General features: G+C 37.6%; 2 protein-coding genes across 4 annotated transcripts in view; both read left to right on the forward strand.

The window, feature by feature from the left end:
* Nucleotides 1-3,291, forward strand: part of pgap1 (post-GPI attachment to proteins inositol deacylase 1) — a 23,325-nt gene extending 20,034 nt beyond the window's left edge. The window contains exon 27 of the mRNA XM_067443801.1: nt 1,012-3,291. The gene's annotated coding sequence lies outside the window, so the exon portion shown is untranslated. The remainder of the gene's footprint in view (nt 1-1,011) is intronic.
* A 1,295-nt stretch (nt 3,292-4,586) lies between these two features.
* The window catches only part of hecw2a (HECT, C2 and WW domain containing E3 ubiquitin protein ligase 2a), a 28,779-nt gene continuing 11,751 nt past the window's right edge, over nt 4,587-21,614 (forward strand). The window contains exons 1-14 of one of the 3 annotated variants that reach the window (XM_067443803.1): nt 4,587-5,061; nt 9,596-10,359; nt 11,946-12,053; nt 12,240-12,334; nt 13,948-14,017; nt 14,129-14,298; nt 15,030-15,172; nt 16,326-16,426; nt 16,516-17,282; nt 18,778-19,105; nt 19,197-19,301; nt 19,484-19,634; nt 20,846-20,949; nt 21,101-21,225. In XM_067443803.1, coding sequence (XP_067299904.1) covers nt 10,053-10,359; nt 11,946-12,053; nt 12,240-12,334; nt 13,948-14,017; nt 14,129-14,298; nt 15,030-15,172; nt 16,326-16,426; nt 16,516-17,282; nt 18,778-19,105; nt 19,197-19,301; nt 19,484-19,634; nt 20,846-20,949; nt 21,101-21,225 — 2,574 coding nt within the window. In that variant the 5' untranslated portion in view covers nt 4,587-5,061; nt 9,596-10,052. The remainder of the gene's footprint in view (nt 5,062-9,595; nt 10,360-11,945; nt 12,054-12,239; nt 12,335-13,947; nt 14,018-14,128; nt 14,299-15,029; nt 15,173-16,325; nt 16,427-16,515; nt 17,283-18,777; nt 19,106-19,196; nt 19,302-19,483; nt 19,635-20,845; nt 20,950-21,100; nt 21,226-21,614) is intronic. The other 2 variants (XM_067443805.1, XM_067443804.1) reach the window with 2 other exon arrangements.

Raw genomic sequence — 21,614 nt, forward strand, 5'->3', positions numbered from 1 at the left:
TTCTGTCTACATGTGCTGTCTAAATTAATGGTGATTTATTTAATTTTACTTATTTAACTATAAATTCAGATAATTGTAGTGTAGATAGTAACGGAAAAGTTCATAGATGTTAAACTGATAGAATCTTTCTGTTCACACTAATGTTATCATTTTCAAAATGAGGAGTTTTGTTTTTTAAGTTCTGTTTCAAAGTATCAGCAATTTTTAGGTTTTTTATTTTGTATATCAAATTACTTTTTTAATTACTGCAATTTTGTCATTTAGCAAGGGGAAAATGCTTTTACAATTCATTCCAGTTATATAATATCCAATGAAAATCTGTAAATGCTGTTCATGAAAATATTCACTTCTTTCTTTAGTCAGTTTTTCACTGGATGAAATCGGTTCCCATTCAGTTTGTCTTTTGTTTTACTATCTTGTTTCATAAAAATGTCACATTACAGAAGTAAAATGGGTTGTGAATGCTTTTTCATGTTGACTTTAAGGGTTTAAAAGCAGCTTTAGGTGTTTGTTTAGCTTGTCTGCAATTCACACGTCTGGGTGCGAGTGATTGGATCTCTGCCTGTTCTTTTTTCGACCTGTCAATTCTGCCTTAAACCATTTAGCTTTGAATGCACATGTAATTCTAAAATATCTCAGATCTGTTCTTATTAACTCACCTTTTGCATTTGCTGAAGTTGTAAGGCAAGGAACATAACATTCTGTCTGTAGGCGTTATTGTGCGATCACAGAACTGGACTGATGAGCAATATGATGATTTTTATATCAGCATCAATGTGCACAATTTGTGGTGTTAAATAGACATCGCAGTTACATTCATGGTTATAGTGCAGCCTCATAACCTGAGACGAATTATTAGAAACACTGCCACAATCACAGTAGCCATGAGATTGTTGCTGTCTCCATAACTTTTTTTTGTCTTTTTTTTTTTGTCTTTTTTTTTTTTTTCTCTGTAATGTTTGATGAATGCTGTTGATGGTCTGTCTGTGTTCCTCACACACTACTCGGCAGCGTCCATCTGTTCTTTCTTCATTTGATCTGCTCATGATTCAGGGTTGCCTACCTGAGAGCTGAAGAGATACTATGTCATCCTGAGTCAAATGACAGAATGGTGCCTTTCTTGTAATATGCCCCTGCTTCTCTGATACCAATTTGCAATTTAACCTTCTCGTCATTGAGGACGGATGCTGAGGATATTTGTCAGTCCATCCAAGCAGTCTGATATTTAAATCAGATGTCCTTCTCTCACAGGATGTACTTGACCAAAAAAACACTCATACGGCACAGAGTTGTGTCTTCTGCACTGTGAATGTACATGAGTGTGTGTGCGTTTAAGATGTTTTGCAGTGAGCTTTGGTGCGTGCTGTCTTTTTTTATGGTATGTTGCAATCTTGCTCTGCCTCGTGCTAAATTTAAGCTGTTTTTGTGGTAAAGTCTGAAAGGATGCCTTTTTTCTATCAGTATGATTGTGACTGATTGTTTTCATCGGTGTTCACTGTGATGTGCCACAATATTTTGAGGCCAGGATCTGATTTTATGTCTCAAAGCAAGGACTGCTAATTTAGGGCCAGATCTGTCCTGGTCATGTAATGATTACACTCGCCGTCTGCAAGGAAGCCAAACAGATCCATCAGCAACTCTTTAACTCTGCAGCAATGACAGCAATGTTTGTATTGATGCTAGTGAGGCTTCCGCTGGGCGAAATTCCATGAAGAACTTGCGCAAACCTATTTTTGAGTGTTGTTTGATATGTTGTGTGACAAACAGTTGAATGTTAATTGTAAAGACAGGAATTTTATGAACCCTGTGGTTCTATAAATACGCTAGCTTTCTAAAGGTTGGGTTCAACAAGATTCGTCAAGGGTGCATTCATATGATCAGAAGTGACAAAACTATATAGTTTTTGCTTAACTTCTTTGATAATATTCTTTAATAAAGCCTGGAAAAACAAAATATTACATGGCACAACCTTTTTCAACATAAAATTAGTCATGTTTCTTTAGAACCAAATCAACATATTAAAATCAAGGGTTACGTGACATTGCAGAATATAGAGTAATGGCTGAACATTTATTTAAAATAAGTCACATTGTAAAATGTATTAAAATAAGTCACTTTTTTTAATATTATTATTTAACTGTATTTTTGATCATATAAATGCAGCCTTGGTAAGCGATTTAAAAAACACTGAAACATCTTACTGACCCTAAACATTCACTGAATGGATTAAAATAATATTTGAGGTCTGAATTTAAAATTGTAATGTTAAAATTAATTTCACTGGCAATTCAAAATTGAAGTCTAAAAACAAAATGTTCAGTATTAAAGCCTGTACATCCCACAGTCATATTCTGTTTGAGAAACACAAATTCAGTATTTCTGTTTTGAACAGGGTCTCAGATGGGCTTCAAGTTTAGTGGTGACTGTTTGTACCTTTTTTATTTTAATGATTGTTTTAATTTAAATGGAGTTCACTGCCTAATCAACCTAAATGCTGTTGTGCTTGAATATAGTTGCAGTGACTCGTCAGATTTATATGGAGAGGTTTAAATCTGTATTGTAAGGAGTGGATATTACTCGTCATTTGAAAGCTGAATAATGGGTATTTACATATGTAATAGTTTAAAATGAAAGCATAAATCAGCAGTTGTAAATTGCTCAGTAAAACATATAATATTATAAAATGTTTACTAAAAGATGTAGAAGTTGATACAGGTGTGATTATAGTGCTGTTTTGCTTGGTTTGTGGTGCTTTTGTAATGAACATATTTTCACTCGTGTGCAGTAACTACTGTAAGAGAGTGTAAATTAACATATGTCAATGACTCTTTTATACTGATCTGGGATGTTAGCACATGTATGCTAACATATTAATACTTCTATTGGCAGTCTGACTGATTTGACATAATTGGCTTTCACCTGTTTGGCCAAACCGCAGCATCACTGTGATTGGCTGTGATAATTGTTTTCTTAATGGTTATTATTATTATTATTATTATTATTATTATTCATGCTTATTTCTGGAGCATCTTTTATTGTTATAATACAGACATGATAGAACGTGTCAGATGTTGTGCACCTGTTTTGTAATGAAATTGTTACAGTGCAGGTTATTAAGGTTTTTGCCTATTTAATTATTAGTACATTCTTATAACAAAGTGAACATTCTCAGGTTGCGAATAATGTGTTATGGAGTCAGTGGCTTGTAGTGTTTATGTATCATGTTATTTTACCCAAAAATATGTGCAATTTGAGCACTACTGCGGTTCCAATAAAATTGTTTACAGAGTTTTTATTGTGTGATTAGTTTTTCTTCATTCTTTAGATCAAATAGAAAATTCATATAGGCTAGACCTATTATTTATTGTTTACATTATTATATAGTAGTTACATTATTTAAATGTATTTAAAAACAGTTATTTTGGGTGCACTGTCCCGGTGGTGGTGGTATGTGTTAGTAATTCCTAAAAATCCCTCAAACATGTTGTCAGTGCCATTTTGATTCCTGTTAATTAGTCACATTTAATGATATTTAGCATTTTTTCCTCATCCTAACAGATGGCTGTTAGTCCTGCTGAGATTTGGCCACTGCAGCTGCCAGAACACCATTTGACAGGGTTTAGACTGAGATGTTAAAGTTTTCTTTTATCTCAGTTAAAAAACAGATGACAGTTTAATCTCAATGTCTTCTGATGCACTGTTCCGCTTCACTGAAGGGTCCACCTCTCCATTCATAAATACATAAATCGTTTGGCCCGTACAGCTCATTTATAGTCAGCAGTATTTACTCCCTCCCTGGATGGCACAGAATTAATGTGAACACGTGTGTCTGGAGTGAGATCCAGTGAGAGGGTCTTTGAGTGTTCAGAACAAACCACAGGATATGAATACGAATGCTGTGAGCAGAGTCAAGTACAGTCACATCAAACAGAAGATAATGCTCCCTGGCAGTACATATTTCCATGAGTTTTCTCCTATGTAAACCTTTAAAACATGCATATTTCAAATTAAAGTGTGTGTGTGTGTGTGTGTGTGTGTGTATATATATATATATATATATATATATATATATATATATTCATTATTGCACACACATAGTACAAATTACCATTTATTTATCTTTGTTAATGAATAAATATAATATTGCTCATTGTTAAATAATGTTTATTCAGAATGCAGTTACAATTAACTAATGTGTATTTGTGCAACTTGAAAATAGACATTTTTAACATTAATAAATGCTGTAAAAGTATTGGTATTGCATTAACTAACCAGTTGAACCTTACTGTAAAGTGTTATTGAAATCTTAAATGCCTGATGCAGATATGTTGATTGCAGATATAGATTGGTCAGCGATGTGTGTATGCATAGCCTACATACAGACATAGATAAGTGTACATACATACAGAGAGAGAGAGAGAGAGAGAATGCAGGTCTACATGTGTATTATTTAGCCTATGTACCTATATATTATAGGCTAGACTATTGCATCATTATGATCAGGTCTGGATTGATCAGTCCGTCCAAATGTAATCTGAAGACGGTTGTAACTTGTAGCCGGTTATTTCTCCCAGAGCTCCTGTGTCTGCAGGACAGATGTATTCCCCAGCAGTCGCACCCCGCCACTCTCACACTGCCTCCAGCTCTGGAGCGCCTTATAACTGCTTTATTACCACCGCTGCATGCGCTGCGGGGAGTGACATGAAGCCGGACCGAGCCGGGTGCTCACGTCCATAGGGAAACCGAACGCCTTGTTCTGCTATAGCCTAATCACGAAGATATTCAGGAGCGTAAGATCAGATAGATCGGGCTGTTATCCAGCATGTTATAGCTCATCTGTCAACCTGTGCAGAAAGGGAACTGTCCTCAGTCGTGATTTCTGGTTCGGCTAAACGACAAAATCTCGCTTCTGTGGACGAAGAGGGCCTGAATGGATCGACGCCTCGCTGCCAAGGCGAATGTGAGGAAATAGCTATAAAATAGTATTGTTAAGGCACGTTATTCGCCTTCGAGCAGCGGATTATGTTGGCGTTTCCATGGACACATCACGTCGATGCGCAGGTACGCGGTTACACAATGTAAGGTGTTTTGATGCATCCCGTGTAGGCTATGCAACCGATATTTTAACAGAAACTGTTCCGTGATTCAGCCGTATTAACGCACTACATCATATTGCGATTGAGGTTCTTTTGCATATCACGCATTTTAGCGCGGAAATATTTTTCTAGTTTGAATAAAGCTGCATTGGCGGGGCTGACTCGGAGGTTTAGAAATACATGAGCGCTGATGAAGGATTGCGTTAATGCAGCAATGCTGATAATCTGCAGATCATGATGTGAGAATACATGACGAAGGGAATTCCCCGTGTTATCCGATAGCGCTGCTGCATGCTGTCGTGAGAAAAACCGTCACGCTCTGGGGATCTTGTGCGCGCGCTGAGCTTCATCTGCAGATTAAAAATAAATAAATAAAGTTAAATGGGATTAATCTGTTGAAACGCACAGAAGATCGAACTCATATGACGTAATACACACATTTACTGAGTAATATATATATATATATATATATATATATATATATATATATATATATATATATATATATATATATATATATATATATATATATATACATATATAGATCAGGCTACACGTTATTTATTTCATGTAACATTATTCATTACAATGGTTTTCGTCAGCAAATTCCCAGATAAATAGATTAATAAAATAACAAATTAAATTTAAATGAAATTGGATGGAGGATTTAGCTTCTAGACACTATATTATTAGACTGTGTGTGTGTGTGTGTGTGTGTGTGTGTGTGTGTGTGTGTGTGTGTGTGTGTGTGTGTGTGTGTGTGTGTGTGTGTGTGTGTATGTATGTATGTGTCAATAAAAAATTTGATTAGCATATAGCTAAATGTGCTGGAGTACTAGTAGCTCCAAGAATATGTGTAAAAATAATACCTAAAATGCAAACTTTCTGAAAGTCACTGCTGAATTTGACATCCTTATTACTGATTCGGCAGTAATCCCCAAATCATTCTATATTCATAATGCTGCATCACATTTTCAGGTGTGAGGGAAAGCAGGTGGCAGAGTAAATGTTTGACTGCATTTGACCATTATCAGTGACAAATGAGAGAGACTCCTGTAGATCATCACCTTTTATTCCCTCCAACCAGTTGCAAGAAACCACTTAGGGTAAAAAAGAAAAGCCTTAGTAATAGGCCTAATACATTTTTAAGTATTTGTTAAAAATGGGTACTGATCCTTGGAAGAAAAAAATTATCCGTCTTTCAAGAGTAAACTGGGACTTCAGTGGTGAGCCAGAAAGTAAATTGTGTTCAGTAATGAGTTGTGCCTTAAAAGCTGGCAAGATCTGTTAAACTGGGCAGTAGTGTGCAGTTGCTTTTGTGTGTGTTTGTGCTTTTCTGAATGTGTTTGAGTGAAACAGTAATGCTCCTGTGCCAGCTTCCCAAGGTGCCCGTTATGTCAAGAAGCAAAGACTGCAGTAACCTCCGCTATAGTGCACAGAGGGGTTCCTGTAGTGATGGCGAACACTGCATTAATGCATAGGTGAACAGACCTCATTTACTATTTAATGGCCTGTAAGATCAGGTGTCATCCGCATGCAAACACTGCAGAAACTCTGTGCTGACATCACCTCCTGTAATGCGCTCATACACACATGCACGCTCGCTCAAGAATTTTTTCGACATGCAATACATTGTCATTCTGCAGTGTAAGACTTCTAATTCAAAGTGTTGCGAGCTGCCACTGCACATATTGCACGCACTTTACAGTAATCCACATTAGGCTATATGAACAGTCAACTCTCTTTAATGTTCGGTCAGTATTGGTGAATAAATACATTATTAAAAGTTCACATTATATGTAGAGAGTGTGTAGTTTTAATGTTTGTATAACCAGCAGAAATATATTCAAAATATACATTATAATGCACAAGAAATAATCTCCTTTCATCCATTTTATTGTTATTTTTAGTAACACTATTTAGAAATCTGGAAAAGTTTTATGACATTAATTTTCTTACCTGCCCATGTTAGTGATTTATGAGGTATAAGTAAAAAGTGACTATGATAGGCTAGGGAAGATAATGGCTGAGCTGGAGTGTGTTGAAAAACCGAAGATGCTGCTGAGTGCAAAGAAATGACATCCACTAATCCTCCCACTGGTCCTATTTTTACCTGAGGTGCCTTTGGAACTGAAGACTTGTCAAATGTTCAGGGAGAGTGTATTTGTGGAGCACATTTGAATGACACTGGTGTCTGGTGCATATTGTCTAGACAGTATAGAACCCAACTAATGTATTATTACCTAAAGTTTTTGAATGCTCATTTCAAATTCTTGGGTTTCTTTTTTTCTTCTTTTTTTTCTCCAGAGCAAACAGGAAGCAGGCCTTTCTGTTGTCCTCATGCTACTGCTTTGCTTTTGAACCAGTGCACCCCAATTCATAAGCAAAGGATTCTTGTGATTATTCTTATCATGCTCTTGGGCACAGTACGCAAGCTAACATTCAGTACATTCTATATCTTATTAAAATATATTTATGAACAGTGCATGTGCGTAAAATGCACTAAGAAACTATTGTGTATGAGAAACCCACAATGAATCAAACGGTGAATTATCATTAGGTGTCATCGTTACAGCAGCATGAGCATCTCAGAGATCTTGAATAGATGAATTATTTGTTATTTATTATGAAGTTATTAGTCCTCTACCTGCATTTGATGTCATTAACGGCAGTCCTATATTGCTGAACCAATGTGGTTCAGACGACAGAGGTATGTGGACGACCATTACTACGGTTTCAGAAAACAGTTGTGATTATTTTGTTAGTTTCTCAGTTGATCCATCATATTGTATGGTAGTTAATAAGCAAGTAATATCGTTGTAATGGGAATGAAAATGGGCATGGGGAATGGGCACCAGTGCACCCAGTAGAGTTCAATTCACGGACAAATGACTCCTATAAACTGGTTGTTTTGACAAATGTTGAATTCAGGTCTTAATGGAAGTTTGATGAATCCTTCACCGAATTAACCAGTGTTATTGTTAACTATAACTAATATGTTAAAAAAAAAATATATAATGAAATAAAGCTGTAATAAAATAAATATGAGATAGAAAACTTAAACTTACATTTTCAAGAATATTAGAAAATGTATTTGCAAATAAATTAAGGAACTGTATATAAGAAATTTATTTCAATTAATCATAAAATGGCCCTGATATGTCACTGGACATTAAGAAATCATATTAATTTCAAATACTTATATCACTGACAACTAGCCTAGAAATCTAGATGCACCCTAGCAGCAGCAAATCTAATCTGCCCGCGAGTGTCGTCTAGCAACTCTCAATACCCTTCTGAGCTGTAAATGCCAAACTCTCATCACATTGTGTATAGAGTCAGTGGGCGGGGCCATAATGACGACGGCGAGTTGCGTTTGTGGGCTTCTAGTAAACACAGAAACTGGCGAACGGCGGCGGTCTTTCGAATCAGCTCTGACCGCGACTATGGAAGCCTTGGAGTTAAGCTTTTCTCTGAGAAAAGAACAAAGAATGGCACTGAAGTCATTTTTAAAAAAGGGAAGATGTGTTCAGAGTTTTGCCAACCGGATATGGCGAATGTTTAATCTATCAACAAGCTCTGTTTCACCTTCGTTGCTCTGGTTGTAGCACTGGTAGCTCTGTCCTATCGCCTACAGAGGGAGTTTGAAAGACAACCATTTATCCCGCCCCTCGGATTGAGCCCTGTCAATAGTGAGTTTCCAGACCAAACATCTTGATGTGGGTCTGGCTTGTCAGGCTAACTGACAGCACTAGTCCAGTCAGGATATTGTCATTTAAAAGTTGTTGTTGCAGCCCTCAACTGATGTTGATGTTGACATGTTGTGTTTTGGCCTGAAGCTCCACCCTCCACCTATCGGCCAATCAGGAAGTCAGTAGTGTTTTGGCATCTGGGTTGCCAGATCTGCTCTAGTTACCACAACTGTAGCTACTAACGTTCCTGCTGGATCCTGCAGCCAATCTGGCAACCTCAAGTCAGGGGGGAGGGGATGGTATTTGCAGTACCAGTTTTAGCCACAATCTTACATACACTTCCTTTAAATGAGTTTAAGATTAAGTAAAATGGCTAAAGCTCAGTTTTAAAGTTATATAGAATTTGGCTGTAAAAATGACATTAAACTAGAATGAAAACTGAAAATATAAAAATAAAAATGAATTCAAAATATATATGAATACTATAATAATATATCAATAATTCAAAAACAACTGGAATGCACTCCGGTCATCAGGGAAACATCTGATTCACCTACTAAACTGAAAGTCGTCATTACGTTCTGTGATTACATTTTTTTCCCAAATGAAGCAAGTTATGTGTAGCCTGCTTTAAAGGCTCATGAAACATAGATCTGTGATATTAATGACTGTCATTTAAAATTGTGTAGTTTTATGAATGCTTTCTCTTTACTGATTTTTTTCTGTTTTTGTCCCCCCCCCTCTCTCTCTGTCATTTGCCTTACCATTTTCCATTCATATTTGCTATTCCTCACACTTATTACTTAGGTTCCTAAGACTATTTGAATTCAAATGATTTTCCCCCTGTTTAGACAGATTGTTTTGACGATAATCTATTAGGCCGAGGAGGATTGCGTTTGCTAGCTGGAACCCACTGGCCAATCAATGGAAATGACTGAGCTTCTTGGATTCATTAAAGATTAATTAAATACCGTATTCTCAAATCGTTAAGGTCAGTAGCCATTATCATAGCCAAGTGCTCTAAAAGACAACAGCCCAGAAGAGTTCGTATCTGGTCCTTCACCTATATGTCCAGACAATTACAGTTCAGGCCAGGTCTGATCCAGGATACAGGTCAGGGTTCTCGATCGTTCCGGCCTTTTCCTCAAACCCCTATTCAAACCCATCCAGTCCATATACGTGCTCCCAAACAGTTGCCACCATTCGCCCCTCTCTCGCCACAGCAGTTCTCCCGTCCAGGCCCCGCTCCACCCCGGCGTCAGGCATGGCGCCTCAGGGGCGGGATCACCTGGCCACACGGGAGTCTGCAGGTCGTAGACGGAGCCCAAATGTGCGGCACACACTCAGCCCGGACAATCTTCGGAGCTTAGCCGAGCGTGGCGGAGCCGAGCAGGCTGGAGTTGGACTCCTCAGAGCCAACAGTGATACAGACCTGGTCAGTTCTCAAGGGCGATCCTCACTCACAGCTTCTACTTTAGAGTTCACAATGGCCCGGGGCCAGAACTTGGTCATCTCATGGGATATCAAGGAAGAGGTGGATGCCACAGACTGGATTGGCCTGTACCATATAGGTAAGGCTTGGTGACATTGTGACTAGCATCAGTAGTTCTGGGATTTGCTGATATGATCTAGTCTGATTGTTCTACACTGTAAAAAATTAATAAATAATGTCTCCAACTCAAAATGTTCTAGTGACTGATCACATCTACATTTTTCAGTTGGCCGAATTGAAATTCTGTGAATTGATGCAGTTTAATTCACAGACATTCAATTTGGCCAACTGAAAAATTTAGATGTGATCAGTCACTAGAACATTTTCAATTGGAGACCTGAATTTTTTTTACAGTGTAGCCTACCTTACACAAATAAAAACTTTAATGTGCAGTTAAATAATACTTTTTTAATGCACTTTGAATCGATTGCTAGCCATATAGTATGCATTTAAATTATTTTTGTCATGTCTATTAGATATCTAAGTCATTTGATTTAGTCATGAATTTATCAAAGTTTTTATTTATTTTTGTTGCTTGTGGTAATGTGCCAACGTGGTTTATAGTCTCAAAAGGAGAAGACATCTTGTAACAAGATGGATTTCTAAACCAGATTTATGGCCCTTTTATCAAGAACATGCACATGATATTTAATGAAAGAGATGTTAGCAACACATGATGACATATAACTCAAAAGGGGCCACCATTTTGTCATGCCAGGGCACATGCTGGGAACCAGATCATAAAAATGATTAAGTACAATTTTAAATAATCTAAATGAAACTCGAATTGTATACATTTAAATGGTTTGCATGCAATTTAATTAAGCAGTAATGTATGTTTATTCTTTTTTTTTTTGTTGCAACTTTAATAATTTATATAAATAATATTGAATAACAATATATAGTTATTAATTATTATTTATTCAAATTATAATTATACACATATATTATTAAGCTTTAGTTTAGCATTCTGTTAATCAAATCCATTTCCATTTTTTAATAAAAGACTAATTTATTCAAAACAACTGAGGAATAAAACAAAGCAATTTATCCTAAGAGGTTAATACATAATAAGTGGTGCAATGCAAAGTTTAAAAATCACTCACAAAAGTATACAGACTACAACAGAGAGACTCAATACAAAGAGAATTTAAATGAAAAGCAGCATGACTACCAGACATGCTGTTAGACATGTTTACTTGATGATGGCAGACAGATCCATTCACCCTCTGTGCCCTTCAGTCCTCATCCTTAAACACTAAGATCACAATTCTCACTGTCATGTAAAAATATGAGACTGGAGCAAAGCGATACATCTGGGCACAAAGCCACTAGCCATCGAAGGCCAGCAAAACTTCTTTACCTGCATAAGGGTCTTATCTCTAGGGGGCTCTGAGTTTCAACGACTAAGCAGACATTCAGTAATGGCCTCTATGTAATCTGCCCTACATTTGTTCATTAGTAGAAGACTAATGCTGTGCAATGTAGTTTACAGAGCTACTGTAGCTTCTTTATCACTTATGAAATTTGTCATCATTATGGGGCACTGTTCTGCTAACTGGGTTTATTATACGTCCCGCTCCACCCGTTTGCCACCTAAAAAATAAATAAGAATGTGGCATGTCCAAAACGGGTTCTATGAACTGTTTATAAACTTATTTTCAGATGAGACCTGTCCATCAAACATGTGGGACTGCAAGAACCGTGGGGTAAACGGCACACAGTGTGGTCAGATTGTCTGGAGGCTGGAGGCAGGGCCGTACTTCCTTGAAGGTGAGCGACAACATATAAAATATTTCATGGACCAGGAGGCGCTCAGGATTTATATTGACATGTTGGAAATCTCTAAGGTTATAAATATGAAATGTAATTTTCTTTTTGCTATAAAATATCATGCTGACTCTACAAATATGCTGGGCAGATTTGTTATGCTGGCACTTTTCTGGTTATCTCTTCCAGCTGAGACAAGGATCTGCTTTAAATACTACCATGGAGTCAGTGGTGCGCTCAGAGCCACAACACCCTGCATCACAGTCAAGAACCCCAGAGCCTCGGTTAGTGTGTGTGTGTGTGTGTGTGTGTGTGTGTGTGTGTGTGTGGGCATGTGGGCATGTTTTTGGGACATGTGAGGACACAAATGTGTATAATGACATGGATATTACAAGGAGAGGGTGAAATATGAGAACATTACCCATGTCCCCACTTTTCAAAATGCTTATAAATTATACAGGATGAGTTGTTTTTAGAAAGTAAAAATGCAGAATGTTTCCTCTGATGGGTAGGTTTAGAGGCAGAGGCAGTGTAGGGGGATAGAAAATACGGTTTGTACGGTATAAGAACCATTACGCCTATGGGATGTCCCCATATGTCACAAAAACAAATTGTGTGTGTGTGTGTGTGTGTGAGAGAGTGTGTGTGTGTGTGTGTGTGTGTGTGTGTGTGTGTGTGTGTGTGTGTGTGTGTGTGTCAATATCAGACATTATTCCTGAGTAAATAGACAACATTATAGCTCACAAAAACAAATGGTGTGGTCAAATGCTTGTCTTTGCTGTGGTTGAACATAATAAAACAACTGCCTACTATATAGATAATTTGCATTATACAATATATGATACATATGATGTGAACACAGCATGAGTTACACTACTTTTTACATGTTTGGGTCAGTAAGATTTATTATAATGGTACAAAAGATTTCTTCTTCAAATAATTGCTGTTCTTTTGAACTTTCTATTCATCAAAGAATTACACACCAAGGAACGATAACTATAGCAATAACTATAAAGATGTAGATCTAAAAATCATTCTAAATATAAAAGAATAGTCCACACCACATTTGTAAAGCTACATTATTGTTGGAATCACTTTACAATGATGAAAACAAGAGAGCCAATCAGAACCCATCCTGCTTTAAAGAGCGTGAGGACTTAAAATGACAAAACTTCAGCGAGCACTTAGAATGAGCGGAACAATATCACCCGCTGATAAAGTTATCTGTATATAGCTATCATTTTTGGTTTGAAGAGACCCTTACTGTATTTTTTATCAAATAAATGCAGCCACTGTGAGCATAAAAGATTTCTTTCAAAAATATAAAAATGTTATTGCTAGTGTATTTGGTAGTTTTTTTGTTATTTTTCACTGTTTTAAATTCGAAAAAGATTTGCGTAATTATAATTTATTTCTGGTATACAATATCTGTGCAATTTGTTTACTAGCAGGTGATTATATACAGTACTGTATCCGTCCTGTTCTCTACAGGTCAGACAATGATTGGTAAAGGTTACACAGTACATGAGGTGCTAAGTGCTGAATGGCTATTTGTCCGCAGCCTCACATCATGTATCTTTGGAGGTCGGATATTTCTCAGTTCCCATAAGTGCAGGCCATTTATCATGTCTTTGGGTGGATGTAGGGGACTCAGTCATGTACATATGGGAGCTCTCTCTCTCACTATAAATAGAGTTCCAACTCTATTGAAACACACTTGAGCCAAATAATCACACTTGGGAAGTGTTAGGTAACCCGAGGATGATAACTACAGTGAGAAATTATGAATGATAAACTATTAAGATACTTACTACTTATTATCTATTATTTATTAAGTCTATGTTATTACAGAAGAAGGCTAGGTGTATGTAGCCACTCATATCGATGTATATTCTAGGTCGACGGTCAAGGTGAAGGACAACAAGCCTCAGAAAGCAGTCGAAAATTGGTCAGCTTTACCCTGTCAGGTGTGTAAGAGACGAAGAGGAAGGATCCATTGGTGATTTAATAACTGTCAATGATATTATACTCCATAGATTTAGCTTGCTTTTTATTAATTAGAATGTTGTTTGTTTTAGATATCCGGGCTGTGGGGCTGAAGAAGGGGATGTTTTTTAACCCAGATCCATATTTAAAGATGAGCATTCATCCTGGCAAGAGAAGTTGCTTTCCAACCTTTTCCCATCATGGCCAAGAAAGACGATCCGGAATTACAACTAACACTACTAATCCTGTGTGGCATGGAGAGGTGACACACACACACACACACACATGTTTGTTTTTGTGAAATGTGGGGACATTCCATAGGCGTAATGGTTTTTATACCGTACAAACCGTATTTTCTATCCCCCTACACTGCCCCTACCCCTAAACCTACCCATCACAGGAAATATTCTGTATTTTTACTTTCTCAAAAAAAAATCATTCTGTATGATTTATAAGCCTTTTGAAAAGTGGGGACATGTTCTTTATATTTCACCCCCCTTCCAATACCTATGTCATACCCATATCATTATACACATTTGTGTTCTGATATTTCACTAAAACAAGCACTCGCACACACACATACACACAAATTGTGGGGACATTCAATAGGCGTAATTTTTTTTATAATGTACAAACCGTATTTTCTGTTCCCTACACTGACCCTGTCCCTAAACCTACCCATCACAGGAAACATTCTGCTTTTGTACTTTCTCAAAACAACTCATTTATAAGCATTTTGAAAAGTGGGGATATGGGGAAATGTTCTCATAAGTCACCCTCTGTAATACCTGTCATACCCATGTCATTATGCACATTTGTTTCCTAATATGCGCACACACACACACACACACACACACACACACACACACACACACACACACACACACACAAAGAGACATAAATAGAAAAAAACTCTCTAATGCAGACTTCTACTGAAACAGTTCAGACCCAGATGTGTTTGTTTTCCAATTCTCTCTTTGTTTTTCCATGTAGAAACACACTTTTGTGGCTCTTATGACAGACGTCCTAGTGATTGAGGTTAAAGACAAGTTTGCTAAAAGTCGACCAATTATTAAGCGCTTCCTGGGTCAGCTGAACATTCCGGTGCAGATGCTGCTGGAGAGACACGCGTCAGGGTAAGTGCCATCTAGTCTTATCATAACCACACCACAGTGTGAAATTTATGTAAACAAACACGATTCTTCTAAATGCATAATAATCACTGATATTAGTCACAATATAATATAGATCAGTAATACACTACCATTCAAGGCTTTGTTTTTTGTTTCAACAAGGGTTCATTAGCGACCGTTAATGATGTTACAAAATAATTATCTTTCAAATAAAATAGTATGATGAAAAAAATTTATGAAAAAGTATCACGGTTTTCATAAAAATATTTTTTACAGTGATAATAAAAATAAATGTTCCCCGAGCACCACATCAGCATGTTAGAGTGATTTCTGATGGATAATGTGACACTGAAAACTGAAGTAATAATTTTGAAAATTCAGCTTTGTCATGGCAATAAATTATATTTTAAAATATATTTCATATTTCATATTTATATTTTCAAAATAATATTTCATTACTTTTCATTACATATTTTATACTGTTTTCGATCAAATAAATGCATGCCACCTTAGTGAGCATTTAAGACTGTCCCCAAACCTTTGAATAGATGTATATGTGTGTATCATAGACTGCAAAAAAGATGGACGACACCCCTTCACATCTTCATTGTAAAAAAGTGAAGCCGGCATATCCGAATATGGATATTCAGCTGGCACTGATTTGTGACCTGCGTCTGCACAGTAGTGACCTCGGGACCTGAGAGAGCAGGAAGTAGAGCCGCGATATTAAAACCCCGTCCACACTCCCGCAGTATCTGTTAGTACAACTCATTATGTCGGTGTGGAATAAACAGTTGTGGAAATGTATAAATGAAAGCTAAAGCTAAAATGTCCTCCTGAATATCCCCCAAAAAGTCAGTTGGTTCCTCAGTGACAACTTCACTCAGAGAAGCCGACGATCTCAGGTGTCAATCATGACATCACAAAACCCCCGATTTTATAACTAACTAAAACTAAACTTATTTAAAAAAAAGAAAAAAACAGTATTTGGAAAAAATTTATATGAAGTGTTGCATCCCATTAGAACACATGTAGGGGGAGGGGTTTATGAGCTACACTCATAGCCGATCAAGACACTTTGGCTTCACTTTTCAGGACGTGTGCGGCACGCTTGGTGTGTATGTGTGTCAATAAATGTATGTTTATATGGCTACAGGAACCAATCACTGAGCTTCTCTCTATGTCGTCGTTTGCCCACTGATCATGTGAGCGGTCAAATGCACTTTAAAGTGGATATCACAACTATGGGCCAAGATGGTAAAATCACATACAAACACATTTGATCTGGCTCAGTTTAGCTGCTAATTTCAAATGGTTATGAAATAACTTGTACCCACCTCTCACAGATGTTTTCCCTGAGACGATTCTGGGGGCAGCAGCCCTCAATGGAGCTCCTGGAACCCCTTCAGATGATGAAGAGCTGCCCCGTCCTCTCCATGTGCTATCAGCAGGCCCTTCACCCACTGGCTCCCTGGGTTCCCATAGAAATGGGGAAGGCAGCAGCATACCTTCACCAGACACAGAGATCTATGGGGCCACCCTGGATGATGAGGCTCCTTCTTCTCCAGACCTGCTCCAAGGTTCTTTCAGTGAGCAGCTTGATTCCATTGAGGCCCCTAAGGGCCCGGGAGATAGGCCTCTTGGGGCAGCTTCTCCTAAACTGCGATCCAGCTTTCCCACGCACACACGTCTCAGTGCTATGCTGCACATCGACTCTGATGAAGATGAAGAGAGGTCCGCTGCTACAGAAGCCACACAGTCAACATTTAATGGTACTTCAAGGACTCAACAAACACTCCCAAAACCACCAATTACAGAACCTGTGTTTAAAGGATCTTTAGAGGAACCTCCAGAAGAGGCTGGGCTGGAGTTGGAAATAGAGACTCTGAATGTAGGAACAGAGGTGCCTCCTGATCCAGAAGTCATGCCAAGTTCAGTCGCCCCTGAGGTGGAAACCGCCAGCCTGATGGAGAGGCAAGAGGAAGAGGAAGTGGGGGCAGAAGAGGAGGAGGAGGAGGAAGAGGGACTGGCACCCAGTGAGGAGCTGGCAACCGAAGTTGATATTTCATCAATGGCATCTGACTGCTGCCCGGTCCCTGCATCTGCTTCTCAGGTCAGTTGAAGATTTACTAAAAGTAACATTTTCAAATTAAGTCGTTCAATGACAAAGATTGTCCACAATCTTTTGAAAAAGTCCAGAGTTGCGTTTCCCAAAGGGATCGTTAGCCAACTTACGCTTGGGCGTTCTGTCATTATCAACATAGTTCAACCAGTCTGTGTTTCCACAAACCATCGTTCCAACGAATAATTCGCAAACAGCATCGCAAACTTGTGTGGTTGCAATGACAGATCAGAACTTCATAAATTCTTATCTTGAGCAAAATAAGCAAGCTGAATTTAGTACAATCTATATCTTTTATTTCAAATACATACAAATGTCATTTAAGTCTTTTAGTTTGTCAAGGGATTTAAAGCACCTTTTTGAAGAGTGCACATGTGCGGACGTGCTCTATACGTAAGAACGAGCCTATTTCAATTTGGAAATAAAGCAAAATAAAAAAAAAGAATTAGTCCTCAGGTGCCATGTCCATAATTTAAAGCAAAAAATCTAGCATGAATTAGATCTTAAACTAAATTATTAAAAGCTTTTATTACTCCACCACCTGTGTGACATCATTAACCAACGTGGTTGAATGATTTGTGACAATACAGTTTCGGGAAACAGTCGTGACTAGCTAGTTGATTTCTTCAACGATGCACCGTACTATGGTAGTTCAGTAGTGAGTTACATTGTTGTTCAGGAAACACACCCCAGATCTTTTGCAAATCTAGTTTAAAACAGTGTTGTCATTGTTAACTAAAACTACTCTAGTTTTCAGTAAAAAAATTAAATATAAATAGATAAAATATTAAATACAAATATATAAAATAAATCTAATTATGAAAAAAAAGCATTTACAAAAGCACATAACAAAATGACTAAGGCAAACTAACATGAAAACTCAAACGAAAAATTCAAGAAATTAAAAAAAACAGATAGTGTATAAATAATAATGCAATTTCCGACAGATGTTGCTAGAAATGTACTCTTTGTGTTCATGTTCAAACAATTTTAAAACTATGTTCAAGAGTAACTTTCAAATAAAAATAATAATAGATTTTCTTTACATTGTGAATGGGTGTATTTTAAAATATATGCTCCACTTGCCTTGTCATACAAAGGACTACTTTTCAAATATTTTTTCTGCATGTTGGTTGCACCACATTACTTTGAAAAAAATGTATAATACAAGATTGTGACGAACTCTGCAATATAGTTTGCTTTCCAAAAAATGTCATTCTTTTAAGAAGTATTTATTTTTGATAAATTAGCATTTCTTGATACCAAGATAATACATTTAATATGCCCTAAAATATAAAACAATCAGCAATATATCTATGAATTTATTGTTGATTAAATTCATAGAAATAATAATAAGAGTAAGTGAAAATAAAGTAATTATTGTCACATCATCAATCCAAATGGCTTTGCACTAGACCTGACATATATGCTAATAAAAACAGAGAGAGGTGAAGGTAATCTTTTTCTGTGAATTTGATCTTTATAGGAGGCAGAACAGGGGGCAGAAGCAGCCATTGACCCTGGGGGAGATGATCTTTCAGATGATCCACCCACAACTTATGAGGTTGCTGAGACTGCTGAGGAAACCCATCCAACTGATGAGCAAGAAAGGGACGCTCCAAAACCAGAAGCATCAGTCAATGAGGAGGAGGAATGTGAAGATATTACCGAGGACACGATGTCCAGAAGGTGGAGCCTGGAGGCAACAGCAGGTGTGTCACAGGAGGATGAGGAAGAGGAGGAGTTAATGCCATCAGGTGACGGAGAATCTGTGGATTCTGAGACCTTCATTACCGAGACAGAATCAGAATCAGGTATTCACGGAATCATTGAGCTGGCCTTCTCTTGACTATCGAATGTGAGTTCGGAAATGCATCCTGATTCTGTATGTAAAATGTTGCACAGGTGTCCCTCAGATAAACGGAGATCAGCGCGTACATTCTCTGCCATCTGTAAGACAAGACGTCCACAGATACCAGCGTGTGGACGAGCCCCTACCTCCCAGTGAGTGTGTGTATGTGTTTCTGTACATCCGCATGTGCTTTTCTGTTTATGTGTCTGTATGCTTATATGTGTTCGTTTCTAAAGTTAATTTTGCAAATTTGCCAAATTATGTCATTTAGGCTTGATGACTCAATCAGGCACCATCATATCCTACTCTCCATTTTCATTTCCCACCTTTCTTTTCTCAGACTGGGAGGCTCGTATTGACAGTCATGGCCGTATTTTCTTTGTGGATCATGTGAACCGCACCACCACGTGGCAGAGACCCACTGGCCCACCTGCCCCACAGGGTCTGACCCGCTCCAGCTCCATACAGCAGATGGAACAACTCAACCGCAGGTTAGAGCTCATGAATATTGAAATATAAACATATAGCTTGCATCACAGAAGTTTTGCTGTAGTTCTTGTAAAATTGGAAATTTCAAAGAACTTCTAAATAAAAAGGGGGTAAATGTAGTAATAATATGGAAAAACTTTTTTTTAACATTTACTCATAATTGAAGGTTACTGATCAGATACAATATGGTTTTAGTTGAAGAATATTAAGTTATAACTGTTTTTTAAGTTCACATTTTTCAGTGACAGGTTGGAAGAACACACAACGATGAAGATAATAGGAGCATAAGCACTGTTTTAAAGGGTTAGTTCACCCAAAATTAATATTCTGTCATTAATTATTTACCCTCATGTCGTTCGACACCCGTAAGACCTCCGTTCATCTTCTGAACACAAATTAAGATATTTTTGTTGAAATCCGAGGGCACAGAAAGGCCTTCATTGACACCAATATCATTTCCTCTCACCATAAAAGGCAATGAAGACGTCGTTACAAAGTCCATTTCACTACAGTGGTTCTACAATCATTTTATGAAGCTACGAGAATAGTTTTTGTGTGCAAAAAAATAAACAACGACTAAATAACGACTTATATAGTGATGGGCCGATTTTAAAACAAAGTGTTGAATCACTGTATTGATTCATGATTCGGATCACGTGTCAAACTGCCATAATGCTAAAAATCATGTGACATTGGCGATCCGAATCCTGAATCAATACGCTGACTGATTCATAACCGTTCGGAACTTTGTTTTAAATCGGCCCATCACTATATAAGTATATTTAAATATTTATACAATATTTAATGGCGATCTTACGGGTGTCGAACGACATTAGGGTAGGTAATTATTGACAGAATTTTCATTTTTGGGTGAATTAACCCTTTAATAATTCTCCAAAAGGTAATATAACAGAAGGGAGCAGGTGATCGCAACATATATAGATGAGACCAGACCAGACCGGACCAGAGCAACTTAAATGCAATGGCACACACCTAAACTGAATGATAATTGTAACTGGAACCATAGTAACAAATGAGGAACTCAAACAGGCAGGGAATAGGTGAAGAGAGAAAACAACCATGAACCGTGACAACATTCAACTGGGTCAAACATGACCCAGGAATATGAAAGCCGTATATCTACAGTGTTTTTCTATAGTTGGAGGGTTAACACATTACTGAATTTGTGATTGCTGTATTTTCTCTCTGGCAGGTATCAGAGTATTCGTAGGACAATGACCAGCGAAAGGTCTGAGGAACCGAGGGTGGACGATCCTCCTCCTGAAGAAACAGACCTGCTGTCCCACTCCATCTGTGGTAAGCTGTCAAACAAAGTGAGAACTACAGATGATAGTGTCTGGGAAAGGGCATGAATGCTATGCTGAGATGAATGTAAGATGACTGAGGCTGGGTAGAATGAGAGGTTTTTGTTCAGTCTGTGCTTGTTGATGTGTCTGTTCTCATGTAGAATACCGGCGGGACGGCTTTATGGGTCAAGCCAGCTCACGTTCTCGTCTGGCTTTGCTGCTTCAGTCTCCTGGTGCAAAGTTCCTCTCCAGTCCAGACTTCTTCTCTGTTCTGCATTCTAATCCTGTGAGCTAAAGCACACAGAGACACAGATATCAGTGCTTACACGCACACCTGAAAATGAGTAATTGATCATGTATAGCTGGACATTATTACAAAACTACGGAGCCCCGCACATTACATGTGGGGGAAAACAAGATTATGGTCACAAATTCTCCAATTTTAGGTAAATTATGGCCATAATTTGACTAAATTAAAGGGTGAGAATGAATTAGTAACTATATTTAACTAAAAAGATTGAATAAATTAATAAAACATTGTTGTGAATTGACGTCATGGGAGCAAATTATACATTTTCTTTCCTGTGTCAAATGCGTGGCTCTGTACAAAACAAACCCTGACAAGTGCAAAACCTCGAAACATTTTTAAAAGTAATGACGACTGACTTAATATTT

Source organism: Pseudorasbora parva, chromosome 5 (genome assembly GCF_024679245.1).
Source record: "Pseudorasbora parva isolate DD20220531a chromosome 5, ASM2467924v1, whole genome shotgun sequence".
Classification (NCBI taxonomy): Eukaryota; Metazoa; Chordata; class Actinopteri; order Cypriniformes; family Gobionidae; genus Pseudorasbora; species Pseudorasbora parva.